The sequence below is a fragment of the Pleurodeles waltl genome, chromosome 10 (genome assembly GCF_031143425.1).
Source record: "Pleurodeles waltl isolate 20211129_DDA chromosome 10, aPleWal1.hap1.20221129, whole genome shotgun sequence".
NCBI classification, from domain to species: domain Eukaryota; kingdom Metazoa; phylum Chordata; class Amphibia; order Caudata; family Salamandridae; genus Pleurodeles; species Pleurodeles waltl.
In genome coordinates this window covers 240,637,848-240,658,956 of record NC_090449.1, presented here as the reverse complement: position 1 = coordinate 240,658,956, position 21,109 = coordinate 240,637,848, and the positions used below count along the sequence as shown (strand labels likewise).

The 21,109-nt window shown below is 44.8% G+C and overlaps 1 protein-coding gene and 1 pseudogene across 1 annotated transcript in view; one reads left to right on the top strand and one right to left on the bottom strand.

Annotated features, from left to right (window-relative positions):
* Nucleotides 1-21,109, top strand: part of DNAH3 (dynein axonemal heavy chain 3) — a 536,699-nt gene that overhangs the window by 200,176 nt on the left and 315,414 nt on the right. The window contains exons 17-18 of the mRNA XM_069210285.1: nt 15,054-15,198; nt 17,258-17,469. Of these exons, the coding sequence (XP_069066386.1) occupies nt 15,054-15,198; nt 17,258-17,469 (357 nt within the window). The remainder of the gene's footprint in view (nt 1-15,053; nt 15,199-17,257; nt 17,470-21,109) is intronic.
* On the bottom strand, nt 1,953-2,130 carry LOC138262548 (U2 spliceosomal RNA; annotated as a pseudogene).

The window sequence follows — 21,109 nt, the reverse complement described above, 5'->3', positions numbered from 1 at the left end:
TCCTCTTCTTTCTATATAGGGATCACATCTATAGCTCAATGTTTCAGCTGTTCACAATTGTCTAGAATCAATTTAGCAATAATTCTAGAATGAAACCAGACTCTTGTCTTCACTACTCTTGGAGCATATGTTAAATACACACAATACATATCTTTACTTTCAATCAGTTTTAGCTCATCAAAATCTGAAACGCAAGAGATTAAAAATGTAAGGTTCAAAATTAAATCTGAGTCAAATAATACTATAAACTCCGAACACGCAGTATTTCCAATGGCCCAAGTAGAGCCAACTTCTTTGGATACAATGTCCACCCCGCCCCTCCCTCCAGTCCCCCCGATGACCAGATAAATAGTTAGGTAACTCAACATTTGGCGTCACAGTGTTAGAGACCAAATAGAAAGAAACATCACATGGATTTAGGGAAGAGAAAACCCTCTCTACAAGAGAAGGCTTTTCCTGATCTTCCAGCAGAGTCAGGGAGCAGCAGACAGCAGGGCAACAATCAGGAGAGCAGTCATTCCAGAAAAGCAGTCCAGATGAGTCCTTTGGGTAGCACTGCACTCCTTTGGATAGAGTCCAGTGGTAGATCCAGAAGTGTCTGATTTGAAGGGGTCAGAGACCCAGTATATATACCCAAATGTGCCTTTGAAGTGGGGGTAACTTCAAAGAGTGGTTTGAAGTGCACCATTTCCCCTTTCAACCCAGTCCTGACTGCCAGGAGATCTGTGGGGGTTATCAGTCATTTGTGTGGGGTCAGGCCACTAGCCTTTGAAGTGTAAATGAGAACCCCTCCACCCTTCCTGCCCAGGAAGACCCATCAGTATTCGGATGAATGCAGATGCATTTGAGTGTCCTGTGTTTATGGGTGTCTGGGTGGAATGCACAAGGGGAACTATCAGCCAGCATAGACCAGACCTGCCTTGGAGACAGGTTGTAAGGCACAGCGAGCAGTAAGTGCAAGGAAATGCTTACTTTCTCAAAGTGGCATTTCTAAAATTGTAATGAAAATTCCAACTTCACCAGTAATCAAGCTTTCTCACTACAATTCCAACCATACCAAACATGACAATGCCACTCCTTTCAGATCAGAAATTAACACTTAAAAGTATAGAAGGGAATTTCCAATGCTGGCCTATGATAGTAGCAGGCTTCACAATAGTGAAAAACTACTTTGGGGTGTTTTACATTACCGGGATATGTAAAACGTATAAGTACATGTCCTGCCTTTTACTTACATAGCTCCTGTCCTATGGGCTACCTAAGGCCTACGGTAGGGGTGACCTATATGTAATAAAAGGGGAGATTAAGGCTTGGCAAGTATTTTTAAATGCCAAGTCAAAGTGGCACTGAAATCGCACACACAGGCCCTGCAGTGGCAGGCCTGAGACATGGTTAAGGGGCTATTTATAGGGTGGCACAATCAGTATTGCAGGCCCACTAGAGCATTTAATTTACAGGCCCATGCACATCTTGTGTACTTTACTAGGAACTTATAGGTAAATTAAATATGCCAATTGGATATAAGCCAACGTTAAAATGTTTAGGGGAGAGAGCACAAGCACTTTAACACTGGTCAGCAGTGGTAAAGTGAGCAGAGTCCTTAAAACCAGTAAAAACAAGATCCAAAAACTGGAGGGAGGCAGGCATAAAGTTGAGGGAAGACCACTCTAAGGCTGTCAGGTCTAACATATAGGCAATATCTCACTCCCTCTAGGTGAGGACGGCTTCGATAGCTGCAAGACATGTCTTGAAGTAGCACCACCTTGGTCTTCTTTGTTTCAACAATGGAAATGTCCCCAAGCATTCCAAGCACAAGCACTGAAATCATCAATGTAATTCCTGTTTACAACCCTGACAACCTATCTTTAAACCTATAATTTGCCAGGATCCCATTTTCAGGATGCCTGTATTTTTAACAATTTTGTTTTTCTCATTTATTTTATTTTGTAATGTTTTTGGTGACCATTCCTGCAGCCACCACAACACCACACGGATCCATGAGGGGACAGAGAAAACTCCCATGTCATTTCATGTTCCAAAAATACATTTGTTATCTGGTCCTCAGATAGAAGACACAACGGACAAGAACAGATGCTTCAATTAATCTTAGCCAAAAGGCTGAGAACGAGGATTTTATTAAAATGACTATCTCTCTGCAATCACAGCAGATACAATGGCCACCAATAACAACTTATTACAACACTATCAAGACATTCTAAGCAGCTGCAAACTTAGATCATTATTCTGAAAGCTTGGGGATGGGTGGTAGGCCTTGGATTTCAAATATTACAAAAATAAAATCTCTGTATCAGTAGAGAACCGCCTAGCTGTGAATACAAACTTTTGATGCCGCAGATCTTTAGGACATCAGAGTATAACTGTATCTTTATTGAAAAAGCACCAGTAGCATGGCAAAAGATATAGCAGAGTGTGACACAAAGCCACATGAAGATTGTTACTTTCACTGTCCCACGTTTGACTGAGAGATTCCAAAGAGGTGGATGCCTCATCAGCCTTCCCAGACAGGTAGGCTATCTCATTGTGGACCACATTTAAAACAAGCTGTTGGCTTGGGTCCCTAAGGATAAGATGTTTTTCCTGAGGATCTGTAATTTACCCCTTATTATGATTGTAGTGGGAGTGGCATTTGTGAAAAACAGGACCCTTATTTCCTTATACAGGCCTTGCCTTGTTTTAAAGCTCATCTAAAAATCAAGGCAAGTTGGGGCTCCTCTTGGAAAGTAATTAGTACCACAGTGTTGTAGTAAGCAGGACATTACACTAATTACAGATTAAAAATAGTTGTTTTATTGATGGAGTAGGATAATCAGCTGAAGGACCTTGGTGTCTTTCTGGTTTTAATGTTTTCCTAGTCTCCAGTCCAATAATGTGACTTACCGGTACTTTTTCTCCCTGGATGATGCTGACCCTCAAGAAAAAACAGAAGAGGTCCTGAGCCATATGATACTTGTTCTTTATTATTATTATTAACCATTCACTGTCACCCGTGCAAATGGTGCATTTACAAGAACTTGACACTATTGTTGCAAACTCCCAGTAAAGGTTTCACTCCTTTGTGACCGTTAGTGCAAATCACTCAGACTCCCTTCTCAGACTGGTTCCACAAACCCCCTTGTGGAAAACCTCTCCACTCAAAGATACATGTATCTACTGAAAAGCTGCTTACTTGCCTGGAAGCACAGTTCCATGCCAGGGCCACAGCCGTCGGAAGCAAAGCACCTGTCTCCCTCGGGTCAGTGTGTGTCTATCTGGCTCCCCCTCCTCCTCGATACCTCTGTCCCGTACCTGTCTTCCAGTGCTGTGCAGCCTCCCTCTCCACAGCTGCTCGACTGTTGTGAAGACTGCATTCATGACACCTTCTCCTGGGGGATATTGTTTCTGCTTCCGCTGTTTCTTCACTCGAGCTTTCTCCCTTTACTGTGGTACCCATCACATTGTCCTCCTCGCATGTCTTCTTTCCCAGTGCATCGTAACATCCCCCCCACCTTTTGGTTACGCCCCTATATGCCTCCAGGCCTTTCCTCTTCGACATGAACTTTCATATTTAGACCACTACCATCTGTGCTTCTTGGGTCTTTCACAAAGGTCTTATTCTATATGCCACACATACTTTGATTGGTCCCCCTCACTGTTTACATGTGGTGGGCAGTCATTTCATCTGTCCTTAGTGTAAGAATTAAGGCAGATTTGTCCTTGAAGTAAGTGTTTGATCAAGGTCCGAACTCTGCAGCACTTTTCTGACCATCTCAGACATGCAAATGGGCTTTGGCATTCTCCAGAAGTTCAAGATGTTCCTCAGTGCTGATGATAAAGCTAACAAAACATCGTTGGTAATTGGTATGAACATCATTTATCTCTTTTAGTTATATTCTAGCAGTATCAAGAGCAGTCACTCACTTCTCTAGAGACAAAGAGGACCTTCCACCACATCTCCCTTCATCTACGTGGGGTCTGAGGCCCTTCTATGGCTGTCACCTTGGCTTCAATGCCAGCCACTTTTTGGAGAAGCTCCCGACATTCCATGAGTACCTTTTAACCTTTGGTATTGTCTTTAATGTCAACTGCCATAGCCTCATTCATTTCATGTTTACTGCCACCTGTAAAACAGGGCAACAAAAATGCTTCATCAGAGTTGGTGCTCTTTTTCAGTTGGCATTGATCAATATTCTGCACCATCTGATCAATGCAGATTTGCCATTATTTTAGTTGCATGGATGCCTCTCCTAAGAGTGACAGCAGGCTCTCATCCATGCAAAGCTCCTCCTATTGCTGCTGCGGGAGCAAGGCTGCCATCCTGGATTCTCTTTAGTGCACAGGACAGCAACTGCAGCTCCACTGGAGATCCTGATTCATCAGTACAATCCATATTATGTTCCTCTCCAAAGAAGAAAATTGTCCTCAGCCTACTATTTGCAGCTGTAGCATATGGGGATTCTCTCTTGGTATGCATCACAATTTATAAATAATTTTTGTGGCAGAATATAGGGGCTCTAAATAAACCTAAGAATTTAGATCCCTTTTCTGATGCCCTTTCTTCCACCACCCTACAATTCCTATCCTTTTAACGCTCTTTGGAGGTTGTTTTTCTTTTCTGCTTTCTACCTCCATCATTCTTTTCTGATCTGTCTTTTCCTCCCTCTTCCTCCTTTTTGCTGCCTTTCTCGCTGTTAAAGACCCATCCCACAAATACAAGGGCCAGTGCCCATCACCTGCAACCTCTGGCACAATTTAAGTACTGTACATCACATTAAGTCATTGATCCAAATTCTGCATAATTTGCAGACTTGTTTTCACAGGTTTTGGGGCTTTTCCCTAATTATTTACCTTGAGAAAATGAGCACCAACAGTGCTTTTGCAAGCACATTAGTATACTAACATGAGTCAGATAATGGAGGGATTTCAAGGATACTTAATGGAAGCCAATTGGAACAAATCCTTTTGGTCTTCCTGCTGTTAATTCCATTAAAAGAATTCCCACCAGTGCCTCACAGAGCTGTGAGCAGGGTCTCTCGGCCTGAGGTCTCGACAGTATGCTGGGAACATTTTGAAAATTGCTTTAGCTCAAAACAGTACACTTTTCAGGCAGAAGCATACATTACCGCAAATTTAGCCTCTGTAGGAAGATATCAACCAACATTGGCAAAGCCAGTACGTCAAAATCTAAAAAGAATAGGCAAGTTTCCGAATTTAAAGGAAAAAGGCTTGCCAAAGCCTAGTTTACTTTCCCCAGAACTCAGATATTAAACAAATCATAAATGCTGGAGGCATCTGGTCTATCAGCTAAGTGAGTACAACAGCCTGCCTCATCACCCTGCATTATGAATGCTACCTTTCTGTGTCAAGGCCTGGCCTTTAATGCAACTGGAGAAATGCAGGACATAAAATAACACCAATAACTCCTGCTCTTTAGTCAAATCCTGGCAAAAATGAACCTGCTGCTCTACTTTTATGTACTGGACTTGAGAAGCAACACTGAGAGCAAGAGGGGTGTGGATTAGATTGAGGAAGCTGCACATGGGAGAGAGAGAAAGAAAATGCTTTCACTCTCATGGGGTGTTAAATGAAAAAGAAAAAAATAGTTCCTGAATCTGAGCAGTGAAAGGACACAAGTCATCCAGTCAGAAGTATGGTAAATATTTAGTGCTCCAGTGGAGGGGCAATTACATTTAAAGAAAGGAAAGTAATTGAATAAGAAGCCAACCACAGACTGACATAAAACCCACCATAGATCTTTGATATGGTGCACAAGAGGTATTTTGGCAACAGAGAGCTAAAATAGGAGTGGGTGTAATTCGTGCAATTTCGTCCAGCAAAATTACTGCAATATTATGTTAAATTACACAGAATTACTCAATGCGATCTTACATTCAGAAATTTACACAAATGGTACGTTTCCTAAAAATTCAACTTAAAAATGTAATTTCAAGTGGATTTTCAGTTGTTTGCATTCAAGCCACTGCTGCTCGCCTTTGCATTTGTAGTTCGGCACTCAAAATTTACTTGAACAGTTCACTAAAATTAAAAATCTACCTGAAATATTTGTTGGCTGCCTACATTAGAGGAATTGCTGGTTGTGTTCAAAACATTGTTGGTCATATTTGAATTTGTAGTTGTGCACTCAAAATTACCTGAATGGTCTGCTCAGGTAAAAAAATCAACATGAAATGTTAACATTCAAAAATTACCCAAATGGAACATCTTGAGTAAAAGGTTCTCGCCAACACTATGTGATCGGACATAATCTTGGTAATTTCATATTCATCTTGTTACGCACAATTACCAAAATTACACCAATTACTCCGACGAAGTAAAGCTGTCAGTAGACGAGAACTAAAAATGCCTTTGCCCATGCTGGTGGCTGATGGCAAAATAGATTACCTCCATTTCCGTGCTCCATACCTTTGTTCCAAAACATCTCTCACTACTACGGAGTGGCTGTTTGTCAAGGCAAGCCTAGGTAGCCAACTTCGGAGACAGCAGTGTGGGACAGCAGGGGATGCAGTCTGTCTCTACAATCATCAAATGCCTTACTTGTGTCAGAGGTCACACATCGCCCCCTAAGGTACCAAACATCCTTGTGGTGGAGCACTGGGCCGTCTTCCATAAATCCTTAGGTGATAAGTCTTTTTTTCACTGAAAGGAAATATGTAAGGAGTTAACTTCAACCAGACCAACGTTAATTTACACTGTAACAAATTTGGTGACAGAATAAATACCCAAATTGGAAGTAAAGTTCATAATTTTATTACACGTTAACATTCTGATGGATACAACTACCTGTGGATTCCTCACCTATTGAATACTCCCATTGCGCCAGCACTCGACGGAAATCTTCTTCCTAGCTTCTGCATGTCGACGAGGACGTCACAATTGCCCACGCGACGCCGTCTGACGTCATACAGGCAATAAGAGGTCCTCGCCGACGTGCCGACGTCAGTTCCCTTTTTTCCGTGCCATTCGAACGACGGTTATTCTTCGAGGGAGCTACTGTTACTACTCGACGTAGTTACATTTATTTTTGCTGTTTTTGCTTTGAGACAGTTTACAATGTTGCAAAGAAAGTCAGGATTCAAGCCCTGCAACGAGTGCGGTGGCAAAATGTTGGTTACGGACCCACATTCTGACTGTTTGTGGTGTCTTAGTTCCGACCACGACGTTGACAAGTGTGACTCTTGTCAACGAATGAATCTAAAGGCCTTAAAAGAATGTGAGGCCAAGCTCTTTTTGGCGAAGTCAAAGAAAAAGGAGAAAAGACATCACCGCAAGTCGTCTTCACCGAAGTCGCATCAACGTCATCGGGACTCCCGGCGTCGTCGAGAATCTCAACGCCGGTCGAGTAGGGAGAGATCGCGATCGAGGTCACCTTCGACTCGGCGCCGGAAGACTTGGGAAGTTAGTCCCACCATCTCTCCCCAACCGCAGATGCCGTTAGCATCTCCGACTTCCCCGACTTTGCCGACGTCGCCTGTAAATCCTCTTTCGGTGTTCGAGGTTCCACAGCATCAAGAGTTTTCTCTGGCTTTGCAGACGTCGGGACCGGCGTCGATGTCGCCTCCAGCCCAGGCTCCTCAGTACCCGGCTTTCCCGGCCCCTGGAGCCGATAGTTCCGCATTCTTGAATGCAATATTCTCCATTTTTCAAAAGATGGCTCCAGGTGGTGGACCGGCTGGTCCTTCGGGCCCTTTGGCCTTCAATATGGGTGCTCCGGCTCCGTTACGACCGGCACCCTTTATGCCCTTTCTTCCCTTGGGAAATGTGTAGAGTAGATCTGCACCGGCGCCGGAACAATCTTCTGTCCGTCCTACTCCTCGTTCGGCGCCGAAGAAATCCATGGCGCCGTTAGATCCGGAGTCTGATGGATCCGAGGATCGGTGTCAAGCTTCGACATCTGCTGACGCCATGTCGACGCCGAGGATTGAGGAGAGATTGCATTCGAGGAGGCTTGCTCTTCGCCTCCTTGAAGAACAAGAGTATCGGAGACAGACATTGGAGGAAGGGGAGATTGAGGAATCTCGTGAGGATCTCCATGGCTTGGACACGGCTAGTGGTCTGGACACCTCTCCAGAATGGGACTTGTCGTCACCTGGGGAGTACACGGAGGAGGCTGCAACATTTCATTCGGTCATCAGAAAGGCAGCTGACTTTTTAGACCGCCCTTTGCCGGTGTCTGAGCCTAAGCCAAACATTTTAACAGAAGTGTTGCACCCTGCCTCAACAACTGCAGAGCCACTTCTGCCTTTTAATGAGGCTCTGTTGGATCCGATCATGGAAATCTGGAAGAAGCCGGTGTCATCTTCAGCGGTGAATAGATCTGTGGCTCGAAGATATCGAGTGGCACCTGCTGACCCAGGCTTCCTCTCCAGGCACCCAACTCCTGAAAGCCTAGTGGTTCAGGCTTCATGCTCAGCCCGGTCTGCTCCAGGATCGTTTCCAGCTGTGCCCTCAGATAGACACTCTAAGAAAATGGACATGTCGTCAAAGAAGGCTTTCTCGTCATGTAGCATGGCTTTGAAATCCACCAATGCTACCTGTATTTTAGGGAGATACATTTACGCCCTGATGGACAAAATATATTCAACTCATACTGAGGTGCCCCAAGAATTAATGAGCCTGGTTTCTGATGCTCAAGCAGCGGCAACCCAAGTTATTCAATTTGGGTTAGATACGACTGACTCTGTTGCCAGGGCTATGGGTACTGCTGTGGCTACAAGGAGGCAAGCCTGGCTTCGTAGCTCTGGATTCTCTTCTGATGTACAGTCGACCCTCTTGGACCTTCCTTTCAATGGCGATAAGCTTTTTGGCTCCAAGGCTGATTCAGCTCTAGAGAGGTTCAAGGAGAGTAGGGCCACTGCCAAGTCTTTAGGCTTGTAAACCTCTTCTTCTGCTTCCTCCAGACTTTTTAGAAGGTTTCGAGGATTTGGTTGTGGTTCCTCCTCCTCCTCCTTTCGAGGGAGATTCCAGCATCAACCCACCTCTGCTCTCTCCTATAGATCTTACAGAGGGAGGGGTAGGGTCCGGACCTGAGGAGCCACCCAGCAGCACTCTGCCTCTTCCTCTTCCTCTGAAGGGGTGCAGCATGGGAAGCAGCCTTAGACTTCCACCAATTCCTTCTCACTCTACTCCTGTAGGGGGGAGGTTATTGAACTTTCTCCACAAGTGGTAGGTCATAACATCAGACTACTGGGTCACCAGCATTGTGAGGAAAGGCTATGGCCTTCCCTTTCTGGAGTTTCCGTCCCCCATCCCGCCCGCCCTTCCTACTGTTCAGAAGAGCATCTCCTGTTGCTAGAACAGGAGGTTCAAGTCCTCCTTTCAAAGGGTGCGGTGGAGTTGGTTCCAGAGCAGGAAAGGGGTCAGGGTTGTTACTCAAGATACTTCCTGATCCCCAAGAAGGATGGTCGGTTGAGGCCAATCCTGGACCTGAGGATCTTCAATTGGTTCCTCAAACAGGAAAAGTTCAAGATGCTGACCCTAGCTCAGGTGCTTTTGGCGCTGAACGATGGAGATTGGATGGTGTCTGTCGACTTGCAGGATGCTTACTTTCAGATCCCGATACTCAAGTCGCACAGGAAGTATCTCCGGTTTGTAGTGGGGTCGCAGCACTATCAGTTTGCGGTCCTCCCGTTTGGTCTTACTTCAGCACCTTGAGTCTTCACAAAGGTGATGTCGGTGGTTGCGGCAGGGCTCAGAAGGAAGGGGATAGCGGTATTTCCTTATCTGGACGACTGGTTGATCAAAGCCAAGTCTCCGGAGCTCGTGTTGCATCACCTTCAGTCGACTACTCAGTTGTTGTTCGGCCTGGGTTTTTCAGTGAATGTGCCCAAATCTCACCTAGAGCCCTCTCAGCAACTCCTGTTCATAGGGGCAGTTCTGGATACAACATTGAATCAAGCCTTTCCTCCGCCTCAGCGGATTCAGGACATTCAGGCGTTGGTTCCAATGTTTCGAAGTGGAGCGGTCATTCCGGTCCTCAAAGTCCTGCGCCTGCTCGGTCTGTTTGCTTCTTGCATACTGCTGGTCACTCATGCTCGCTGGCACATGAGGGCTCTTCAGTGGTGCCTCCAAAAGCAGTGGTCTCAACACAAAGGAGATCTCGAAGGTTCGGTGAGGATCTCCAGAGATGCTGCCACGGATTTGAAATGGTGGATTGCGGACGGCAATCTTTCCCGAGGAAGGCCGTTCTCGCAAGCTCCGCCTGTGGCCACAGTAATAACGGATGCTTCCACTCTAGGGTGGAGAGCTCATCTGGGGGACCTGGAGATCAAAGGTCTTTGGACTCCAGTAGAACAGATGTTTCATATAAATCTGTTGGAGTTGCGGGCTGTACGTCTGGCTCTCAAGGCCTTCCTCCCATCCCTTCGCGGTCAGTCGGTTCAGGTCCTGAAGGACAATACTACCGCGATGTGGTATATAAACAAGCAGGGAGGAGTAGGGTCGTACCTTCTCTGCAGGGAAGCTCTACGGCTTTGGTCCTGGGCAAAGGACCATCAGGTTTGCTTGGTAGCAAATCATCTGGCCGGAGTCTTGAACGTACGTGCAGACAGTCTCAGTCGCCATTTCTCGGCTGATCACGAGTGGCGTCTCCATCCGGATCAAGTCCGTCTAATCTTCCAGGTGTGGGGGTTTCCTCGGATAGATCTGTTTGCCACTCGGGAGAACTCGCACTGCCCGTTATTCTGCAGCCTCCAGTATCCGTGACAAGGAGCTTTGCGGGACGCGTTTCAGATGACCTGGTGCGACCAGTTGCTTTACACGTTTACCCCCATACCCTTGATTCCTCCAGTTTTGAGGAAAATTCGCCAAGACCGGGCCCAAGTCATCTTAATAGCTCCGGATTGGCCAAGGAGGGTATGGTACTCGGACCTTCTCCAACTCTCACTGTGCCCTCCGCCTTGTCTCCCTCTCAGGGCAGGCCTCCTCTCGCAGTCGCAGGGGCAGGTTTTACACCCCCACCTCCAGAGCCTGCACCTTCATGCCTGGAGATTGAACGGGGCAACCTGAGTTCCTTTTCTCTCCCGCCTGATGTAGTGGATGTTATCTTATTGGCCAGGCGACACTCCACTAAATCTATCTACGCTAATAGGTGGGCTAAATTTGTGATTTGGTGTGGAGAGAGGCAAATTGATCCCTCACGAGCTCACTTATCAGATATCTTGTCTTTTGCATTGTCCCTGGCACAGAGGGGTTGTGCAGTGGCTACAGTTAAGGGATATTTATCTGCCCTGTCAGCCTTTCTATGTCTTCCGGACCAACCTTCTCAATTCAAATCCCCTATAGTACTTAGATTTTTAAAAGGTCTTATTAACAAATTTCCTCCCACTCCTTTCATTATGCCTCAGTGGGATCTAAACCTGGTTCTGTCTTTTCTTATGGGTTCCCCGTTTGAGCCTATGCATTCTTGCCCTTTAAGGTTATTGGTCCTAAAGACTGTTTTCCTTGTTGCAATTACTTTCGCAAGAAGAGTGAGTGAGCTGCAGGCTCTATCTGTTGAACCCCCTTACACATCTTTTTATGGGGATAAGGTGGTGTTGAGGACCAAGGCTGCTTTCCTACCAAAGTTGTTTCACCCTTTCATATGGCCCAAACGATTACTCTTTCTTCGTTTTATCCTCCGCCTCATCCTTTGAAAGAAGAAGAAAGACTACACCGATTAGACCCGAGGAGAGCGCTAAGCTTTTATGTGGACAGAACGAAGGATTTCAGGCTGGAGGAGGAGCTCTTCATCGGGTACGTGGGAAAGAGGAGAGGAAAGGCAGTCCACAAGAGAACACTCTCCAGGTGGGTCATTCTTTGCATTAAAATGTGTTACTCTTTAGCAAAGAAAGAACCCCCTGATGGTATAAGAGCTCATTCCACCAGAGCTAAGTCGGCCTCTTCAGCCTTGGCTAGGGTTCCTGTGGTCGACATCTGCAAGGCCGCAACTTGGTCATCCCTCCACACTTTTGCGAAGCATTACTGCTTGGATTCTGAGGTTAGGAGGGATGGCCATTTTGCACGGTCAGTGCTGCAGGATTTCTTGGTTTGACCATTCAGGCACCCACCATCGAGTGCGGTACTGCTTTGGGACTCTATTCAATAGGTGAGGAATCCACAGGTAGTTTTATCCATCAGAAGAACGAGTTACTTACCTTCGGTAACGACTTTTCTGGTGGATACATTAGCTACCTGTGGATTCCTCACGGTCCCACCCGCCTGCCCGTTGCCTGTCTGGTCTAACCAAGTTGTTCTTGGGTGTGCTCCTCTTGGTTTTGGGGGGCTTGTACATATACTATATATATTTATTTATGTATTTATTTATTAAAAAAAAAAAAAATCTTGAGTTTTTGAAATTATGTATTTATCTTGAATGTTATTAAATATTGTTATTTGATTGTTTATCTCAATGGCCTATTAGTTTCAGGCACGTAAAAAATGTTGGTACTGATGTCGGCACGTCGGCGAGGACCTCTTATTGCCTGTATGACGTCAGACGGCGTCGCGTGGGCAATTGTGACGCCCTCGTCGACGTGCAGAAGCTAGGAAGAAGATTTCCGTTGAGTGCTGGTGCCATGGGAGTATTCAATAGGTGAGGAATCCACAGGTAGCTAATGTATCCACCAGAAAAGTCGTTACCGAAGGTAAGTAACTCGTTCGTCAGGTTGTTATAGAACAATCTCAAAAGATGCTGTAGAAATACAGAATAACAAATGGATAACCAAACCTCTTGAAGACGTTTAGGCAAATTAGCATAAGGCAAACCAGGAGTTCAGTTACATCAATACAAAATATTAGCAATAAGATTTGATGCCCAGTGAAAACGGTCTTCTCTCCTATATATGAGTACAATCTAAGGTCATCTACTTAAAGTAATCTATAATGATGAGGAAAAATCTAAAAAATATAGGCATGGGCTTACAGAGAAGGGGTCAGCAATTCAAAAGCACAGTCAAGAGTCTTTTTGAAAGAATTAAGTGTTAGCCTAGGCCACCCTCAGCAAGGCAATGGGACAGGGGAAATGTTAGTAGTCTGTAAATCAAAATCTGAAGGGATAGTGTTGGAAATCTGTCCCTGAGAACACTAATTAATACCACACAAATCTGTTAGGTAACACCCATCATCACGCCATCATTACTTGAGCTCCATTACCCTCTCCAATCTCAACATTAGAAGAAACATTACTTGAGCTCCATTACCCTCTCCATTCTCACGCTGTAAACTGCAACATTCATAACTTTTCTCAAACCAGTCCTGAGAACGATGCTGTCCTCAATCCTCTAGACATTGCTTGTAACCAATTTGAATAAGGAACTGTCAGCTCACAGTTGGTTTCTCCATGTTCTTCCATCAAGGTCTTTCTCACAGACTTTCTATTACCAACACAGTAGTACATCTGTTCTCAAACTAAACATGTATGTGAACTCACCTGCAAAGAAAAGACACACAAGCAGAAATAGAAAACAGTTTCTCCAGCTGAAAGAAATACAGGCCTAGTCATGTCAAATTATAGTATTACTCACTAATGGACATTTAGGGGGTTATTACAACTTTGGAGGAGGTGTTAATCCGTCCCAAAAGTGACGGTAAAGTGACGGATATACCACCAGCCGTATTACGAGTCCATTATATCCTATGGAACTCGTAATAAGGCTGGTGGTATATCCGTCACTTTACCGTCACTTTTGGGACGGATTAACACCTCCTCCAAAGTTGTAATAACCCCCTTAATTTGTGTCAATTATATTCATGTTTATCTTCAAAATAAATTAGAACATTAGAATGTTGAGTGCTCAGTTGAAGACAATGAAGAAGCTCTGGGCTTCTAATGGCTGGTAAAAGCCTGGAGCATCAACATCCCAATGTTTGTCATTCACAGCAACAGCTGTGAACAAAGGCCTCATGGAGCCCGGGTGGATTTCAACCCCCTCAGGCTCCACGAGGCCTTTGTTTTACTAATTAGAACATTCTGCCCTGATGGGGCAGAATGTTCTAAAAGCTTCATAGCCCGCTGTAGCTGGACTACACTGGCCATTAAGGGCCCGCTTCCTTGTAAAAGGCCCTTGTCTTTGGCTCATGCCTTTAATGCTGGAGCAGGCCATCAATGGCCGGTATAAAGCTATAGTAAATGTTGGTTACATAATCTTCAAATGAAGCATCATATTACAGTTAGAACAAATGCAATGCACTTTTGAATACATGAACATAAATGCGACTAAGAACTACATATTAGCATTGAACTGTAAAACATTAGTGCCCACACTTTCATAAATACTCCCCATTTCTAAGGCAAATACAATTCATTAATATGTGGATGGCTTCTAATTCACATCAAATGATTACATTTCATTTAATAAGGTTAAGGCACACAGTATATATGATTTCCAAAATTCCACAGTGAATGCACTCCATCAATGAATTTGAGTGCAACACTGTACATTAATAATGTTAGAACACATTAGATGAAATGTTACGTATACATATAGGTTGAAGTTGTGATGTCAGAGGTGGAGCCAAAATTGTGCTGCATCACTTGCACAGAGCACACCACAATTACAGTTTATGATCGAATGGGGTGCTGCAGTCGTGGAGCACAGGGCTGGAGCACAACATGAACAACTTAAATGAACCCTCAGGGAAAATGTTATGCAAGTGCATCGGGCATGGGCAGAATAAATGGCCCACTCCCTTAAAAACAAAACTATTTTGAAATGTGTGAACTAGAGTATAAGCTGTTAATAATATTCCAAATCACAGTCCACTCTAAGCTGAAAACAATTGTGAACGTTTGTTTATTATTGTAGGTTTTATTTTACTTAATGTACCTGTCTGTGTGCTCATGATATCTGAATAGTTGTGAGCATAGAGTAGTGTGTTTTCAAATTGTAAATTTACAGTACATGGGTACATGTCACACTGCAGGGGAGGGAGGGCTCATTTAAATTTTTGAATGTAGGTCTACTCTTCATTTGTGAAATGAATTGTGTTGATTGGCTGTGCTGCACATTTAAGTAGTAAACAAGTGTGCGACTGACATGTTTGTCTTATTTTTTTTAAAGGCTATTAACAAAGAAGAAACATTACTTGAGTTTGAGAAGAGCCAATTCCCATTACTGCAAACCACAATTCTCAACAAGATACCCTATGAGCAGTTATGGCAGACCGCCTATGACTTTCAAACAAAGTCAGATGAATGGATAAATGGTGAGAATAATGTTTATTTGAATTACATCTATCTGTGTTCAATGTTATAAGTACCATATCTTCTTCATGAGTTTAGGTGGTTATGCACCTAAAATAAACTACCCCTACACCTCAGAATGCATTGTCTGTTAGGATATTCCTAAAGTTGCAATGTTGCTAATCTAAAACTACCATCTGGTTAATGCCTTTAAACAATTTAAAAATTTTCAAATGGGGTTCAACAGATTGAGATAGTTTCAGGCAATGATGACCTTTGCTTCTCTTTATTGACTCAGAAAGGTCTGGTACATGGATCTCTGACATCTGAGCAAGGAGATGCTGGTTGGTCGTTTTGTTGCTTCTCTTGTTCTTGCCTACAGCAATGGTGTTCAACTAGGTTTAGGAAGTCAAGATTCATGCCAGATTTTCATGATAATCATTTTCTATGGGAATGATCTCCACCAGCCAACTGGGGAGTTAGCTATTTTACTTGAAACTCACTTTGCAATTTGCACTATCAAACGAAGAACACAGAGCGTGAGCTTTCATCCGTGTATCAGTGTATGTAAATGTATCTTTTGTAGATCACCTGAAAATCTATCATGGATCCGGTCGGCTGGAAATACATTTGGCACCCCTGGCCTAGTTCAGTTATTAAATTAGATTAAGAAAGACAAACATCTCAAATAAAGCAGTTCATAAAACATACTTTCTACTGAATACACATTTGAATTTAAAATCTTTAAAACCCATTGAAAATCTTAACAATGTAATGGTTACATCCAAATACCACATTTAGAATACAAATTCACAGCTGACATTATTGATATTGTGTTATACTTTAAAAAGATAGGTTTAAAAAAAAGTAAGGCAACACTCTCAAACAATGTGAACATTAGTGAATCGCTTTCCCAATCCACAGCTACAGTACCCATCCTAATTCTTAAAAAAAGTTATGTCTTACAAACGGGCATAAAGAGGATGCAGCCATACTCCAAATTTTGATATTGCACTAGGCATACACTGGTTTGGTATATAGTTTAAATACACCCCTGGGTTAAAGTAACACTGCTAAATATGCTCTCATGCTTTAAGATCATTTCGCACTGTGCACCAAAAAGCCAAGGACCTAACTCACAGATATTCCTTCCATGACTAGGGAGCGCCTTCTCATGGAAATTGAGGAGTAAGACACAAGTAAATCACACCTAATCACATAAACATATTTGTGATTTGGGCATATAGGGTCAGAGGTATTCTTGACAAATCATGGTCTTAAGAAAACAGGTCAGTTTTACCTATAATGTTGGGCTGAGGTCAAAATTTAGCATATATTACAAGTTTTTAAGATGAGGTGAGTTGAGGTGTTTAATTTGTAAAGACTACATGATGTTCAGGCTGTTGATCTACCACTCACATGTGAGGTTGGACTTTAGGTCCACATTACATAACAGCCACCATAGTTATGTCCTAGGGTAATTACAGCCCCTTATACACTGCCAAGTGGAGTAATTTCTCTATGTAACCAATCTCAAAAACAGAAAAACTGAAAGTTTAAACATAATCAATCTACTGGTTGCTATAGGAGCAGTATATTGGCATCCTAAGGATAAACAAATCCTTCTAAGGGTCTTGTAAATAGCTCCTTTGTCATTTTTGTCAGACTAAATTCACCTGCTTCCTAAATTGGTCCCATATCAGCCGGTAGGATATATCCAACCTCTTTAACTACCTCAAGTTAAGATGTTCTGGTGCAATACTGGCATCCAAAACTAAATCTAACACGTTGGAAAGAAGCTAACCATTCTGGTTACGGAAAATTATTGAAAAGCTATGTGTTTCCAAAAGTAGTTTATACTCAGCTTACCAGTTCTGTCTCTGATTCTTCATACCAGAGCTCTCTGAATGACTATGCAGTGTAATAAAAGCTAATAGGGTTAGGTTGATAAAGAGGCATGTTAGCAGTATCATAATTTTCTCCCTTGTCTGAATTTGGGATGGCCTACAACTTAGGGAAAATGTTCTGTTCAACACTTTGTGAAGGCTGAATCTTGACAATCCTTTTTTCTCACTTCTGCAGGTCCTTTCCAGGCTTTAAATGCAGAGGACATTGTGGAAGACGTTGGGAACATGTGGCGGACGGTGTACAAACTTACAAAAACGTTTGCAGAGATTCCTGCACCAAAACGCGTTGCTGAGAATGTCAAATTTAAAATTGACAAATTCAAACAGCATCTTCCTATTATCTCTGTTATCTGCAACCGTGGAATGAAGGCCAGGCACTGGGAACAGGTACTAATATATTTTTTACATAGAAAAGATAATTTCAGAGACACACTTGAAACCAATTAGGCCCAGATTTACTAAAAATTCATGCAGCACTGGATGACAGTCAACAGCACCACATTGCACAGAGTTAAAGATTGTACAGTGCCACATTTAGGCCCATTTTTAAGAGGGCCACGCATCTCCTTGCGTCACATTAGCGTCATTTTTTATGACACAATTGTGGCTGAACGAGGCGAAATTCGCTGCACCAGATTTACAAAGTGGCGCAATGCATGCCTTGCACCACTTTGTAATCTCTTGCGCCACATTATAGCTGCGCCAGGCATAATGTATGCAAGGGGAGCGTTCCCCCCATTGGGGGGCCGCAAAACTTGCACAGTGGAACCTATGAGATTCTACTGAAGCAATTGTTGCACAGAGCATGCATTAAAAGGAGGCACACTATTGTTTATGGATCAAATCTGTTTATTGTTTATTGATTCAACATACCAGCATAGAAAATACAAAGCTTCGCGATATAGCGAGAAAACCACAGCATTTCTAATTCAAGGGCCTCATAGCCGCCCATAAGGAATATCACCCGCACGTTCATAACAGAGGGGGCCTCCCCCTCCCCTCCCCCTCATGACCCCAACATAGGTGAGTGACTCAGAGAAAACTGCCTCCCTGGTAAATAAACTCCAAACAAAGTAAAACAAACATATAACACCAACATTTGTTCCTTTGGTATGCCCCGTCATCCATCAATCTTTTCATCCCCCGTCCCGGCTCCCCGCTTAGCCCTTGTTCTCCCAAAAAAGCTCTCCAGTAGACCCCTTCCCAGAAGTTCATATCAACCCCAGCACTCCCAGATACGCTGGACAAGTCAGTTCAGTGAACTCTGTAGATAAAATCTGCAAGAACGGTCTCCATAAGTCACTCAAATCTCCCACCCGCTGCTGAGAGGCCAAAGTGAGCTTCTCCATTGCTAAAATAAACCACAGCTTCTGCAGCCATGACACATGTGTCGGTACCCTGTCCGTGCCCCACAACGCTAAGATCAGCTGCAGTGCCGCATTGAGAGCCAGGGTCATTTGCCGCCCTTTTAACGATCTCAGAGGAAAGGTGAGCGGATTGGGCAGACCCAGCAAGATATACGACGGGAATCTAGGGATCTTGGTGCTAAACGCTACATCACTAACATCTAGAATGTTCTCCCAATATCTATGGAGCTTGGGGCAATGCCAGAGTAGGTGTACAAGTGTGCCCCTGCCCCCACACCCTCTCCAACAGAGACAAGACTTGGCGGGATCCCATGTGTGTATCCTCGCTGGGGTGTAGTACCAGTAGGAGGCTACCTTATATGCTGTTTCCGTGCCTGCCGCATTATAGGCCGTATGGTGTATCCTATAGAAGACACTGTCCCACTCTTCGTCAGAAAGCTCCCTTTCCAGCTCCCTCTCCCATCGCAACTGTCCCTTAGACTTAGGCGGACGCACCTCTCCCTGCAATAGCCTATAAAGCTCTGAGATTACTCGTTTATCATCCTTTTTCAGCAGGAGCCATTTCTCAACCTGCGTTAACGGCCTGTCTATTAATGCTTGATTAGCCAGCAGTAGGGCCCAGTGCCGTATCTTATAATACATCATCCTATCCGCCTCTGTCAAGCCGTATGTCTCTCTCATCTGGTCGAAAGAAATCACCCCTTGCTCATCAAAAAGGCTCCCCACCCTTTTACAACCCCCGTCATGCCAACGCCGCAGCGCTTCCACGTGTAACCCCGGCCCAAAATCCGGATTCGCAGCTATGGGGGTCATCGGGGATGGGAACGACGTCAGCCCCAACCGACCGGCCACCGCATCCCATACACGTAACGCTGCTCCAGTGACCAGGGAGGAGTAAAGTCCTCCCGCCCTGTGCCGTCAGCGGAGCCAGGGCTCCTTCCATATATGCGAGCCTGCCACCGCCTGGTCCATAAAGCACCAGTGTTTCTCAGTAAGCGGGCGACTCCATTCTAAAAGAAAACGCAGCTGCGCTGCCTGGAAATATCGCAAGAGGCAGGGAACCGCCAACCCTCCCTCCCCCTTTGGGCGATACAAAACCCGCTGCGGGAGGTACGTCTGTCGACCCTCCCAGACAAATCGCAGAACCGCCGCTTGAAGAGTAGCAACTGGCCGAGGCGGAGGAGTCAGGGGAAGCGCCTGGAACACATACAGAACACGTGGCAAGATAGTCATCTTCACTGCCGCCACTCTGCCCAGCCAGGACAGCTTAAGCCTCCCCCTAGTCTCTAGATCACGCTGTACCTCTCTAACCAGCTTCGTGTAATTCAAGCTCGCCGTCTTTGCAGCAGAAGGCGCCAGGTCAATCCCCAAGTAGGAAAGTCGCGAGGACGACCATATAAAGGGATACCGAGCCCTCAGATCCTCCTCATGCTCCAGGCTGATAAATCGACTAAGGACCTGCGATTTTTGCATGTTCACCCGAAAACCCGAGACCCGGTCAAACTCATCAAGGATTTCCATAAGCACAGGCAGAGAGGTCGCGGGTTCTGACAGCGTAAGGATCACGTCATCTGCATACAAAGTGATAAGATGAGTTTTGCCTCCGAACTTCACGCCAGTGATCAGGGGGCTGTCTCTCAAACGCTGCGCCAGAGGCTCCATATAGAGCGCAAACAAAAGGGGAGAGAGCGGGCACCCTTGCTGGGTCCCTCGTCTGATAGGGAATGGCAATGAAAGCGTACCGTTAACACGGACCGCAGCTCTAGGGGACTGATAAATACAGCGGATCCACGTCATGAAACCCGGGCCCAACCCGAAACGCTCCAACACCTTAAAAAGATATGGCCAATGAACCCTATCAAACGCCTTCTCCGCGTCGATAGAGAGAAAGAGCGCCTCCCGGCGGGAACGGTCTGTTTTATCCAGCAGATGGAGCAGCCGCTTCGTATTATCACTACACTGCCTGTGCGGGATAAAACCTGCCTGATCCGGGTCAATAAGGCCCGGAATATAATAATTCAAGCGGTGGGCAAGTATTTCTGTGAATAGTTTAGCATCTATATTCAAAAGCGAGATCGGCCTATAGGACGCACACTCCTCTGGGTCCTTCCCGGGCTTATGTATGACTGCAATGGTGGCATCCAACATACTGAACGTTAGCGCTCCCGACGTTCGGAAGGAGTTGAAGAGCCAAACCAAAAGTGGCACCAGTACCATACAGAAGGTCTTATAGAAAAGTGCCGTAAAACCATCTGGTCCAGGGGACTTCCCCACCTGCAGGCGTGAGATTGCTGATATGACCTCTTCTGCTCTTACAGGTTGGTCCAGAGAAGATGCCTCACTCTCACCAAGAGGAGTAATTGCAATACCCTCCAGAAATATATCCAGAGCTACATTACTCCGTTCATCTCCCTCAAATCAACCCTCGATAAAACTCCGCAAACGCCTCTGCAATTTGATCGCTCGTTCGCGCTTCCACACCCGAAAGGGAACAAACTAGCTTTATCGTAGACGCTGCGCGCTGCGCACATAACCGGTGTGCTAGAAGCTTTCCGCATCTGTTGCTCCCGATGTAGTACTTGTGCTTAAGACGCGCAATTGCGTCTTCCGCCCTATCCCAATCTAGCCTTTTCAGCTGCTGCCTCACCTTCTCCAACTCC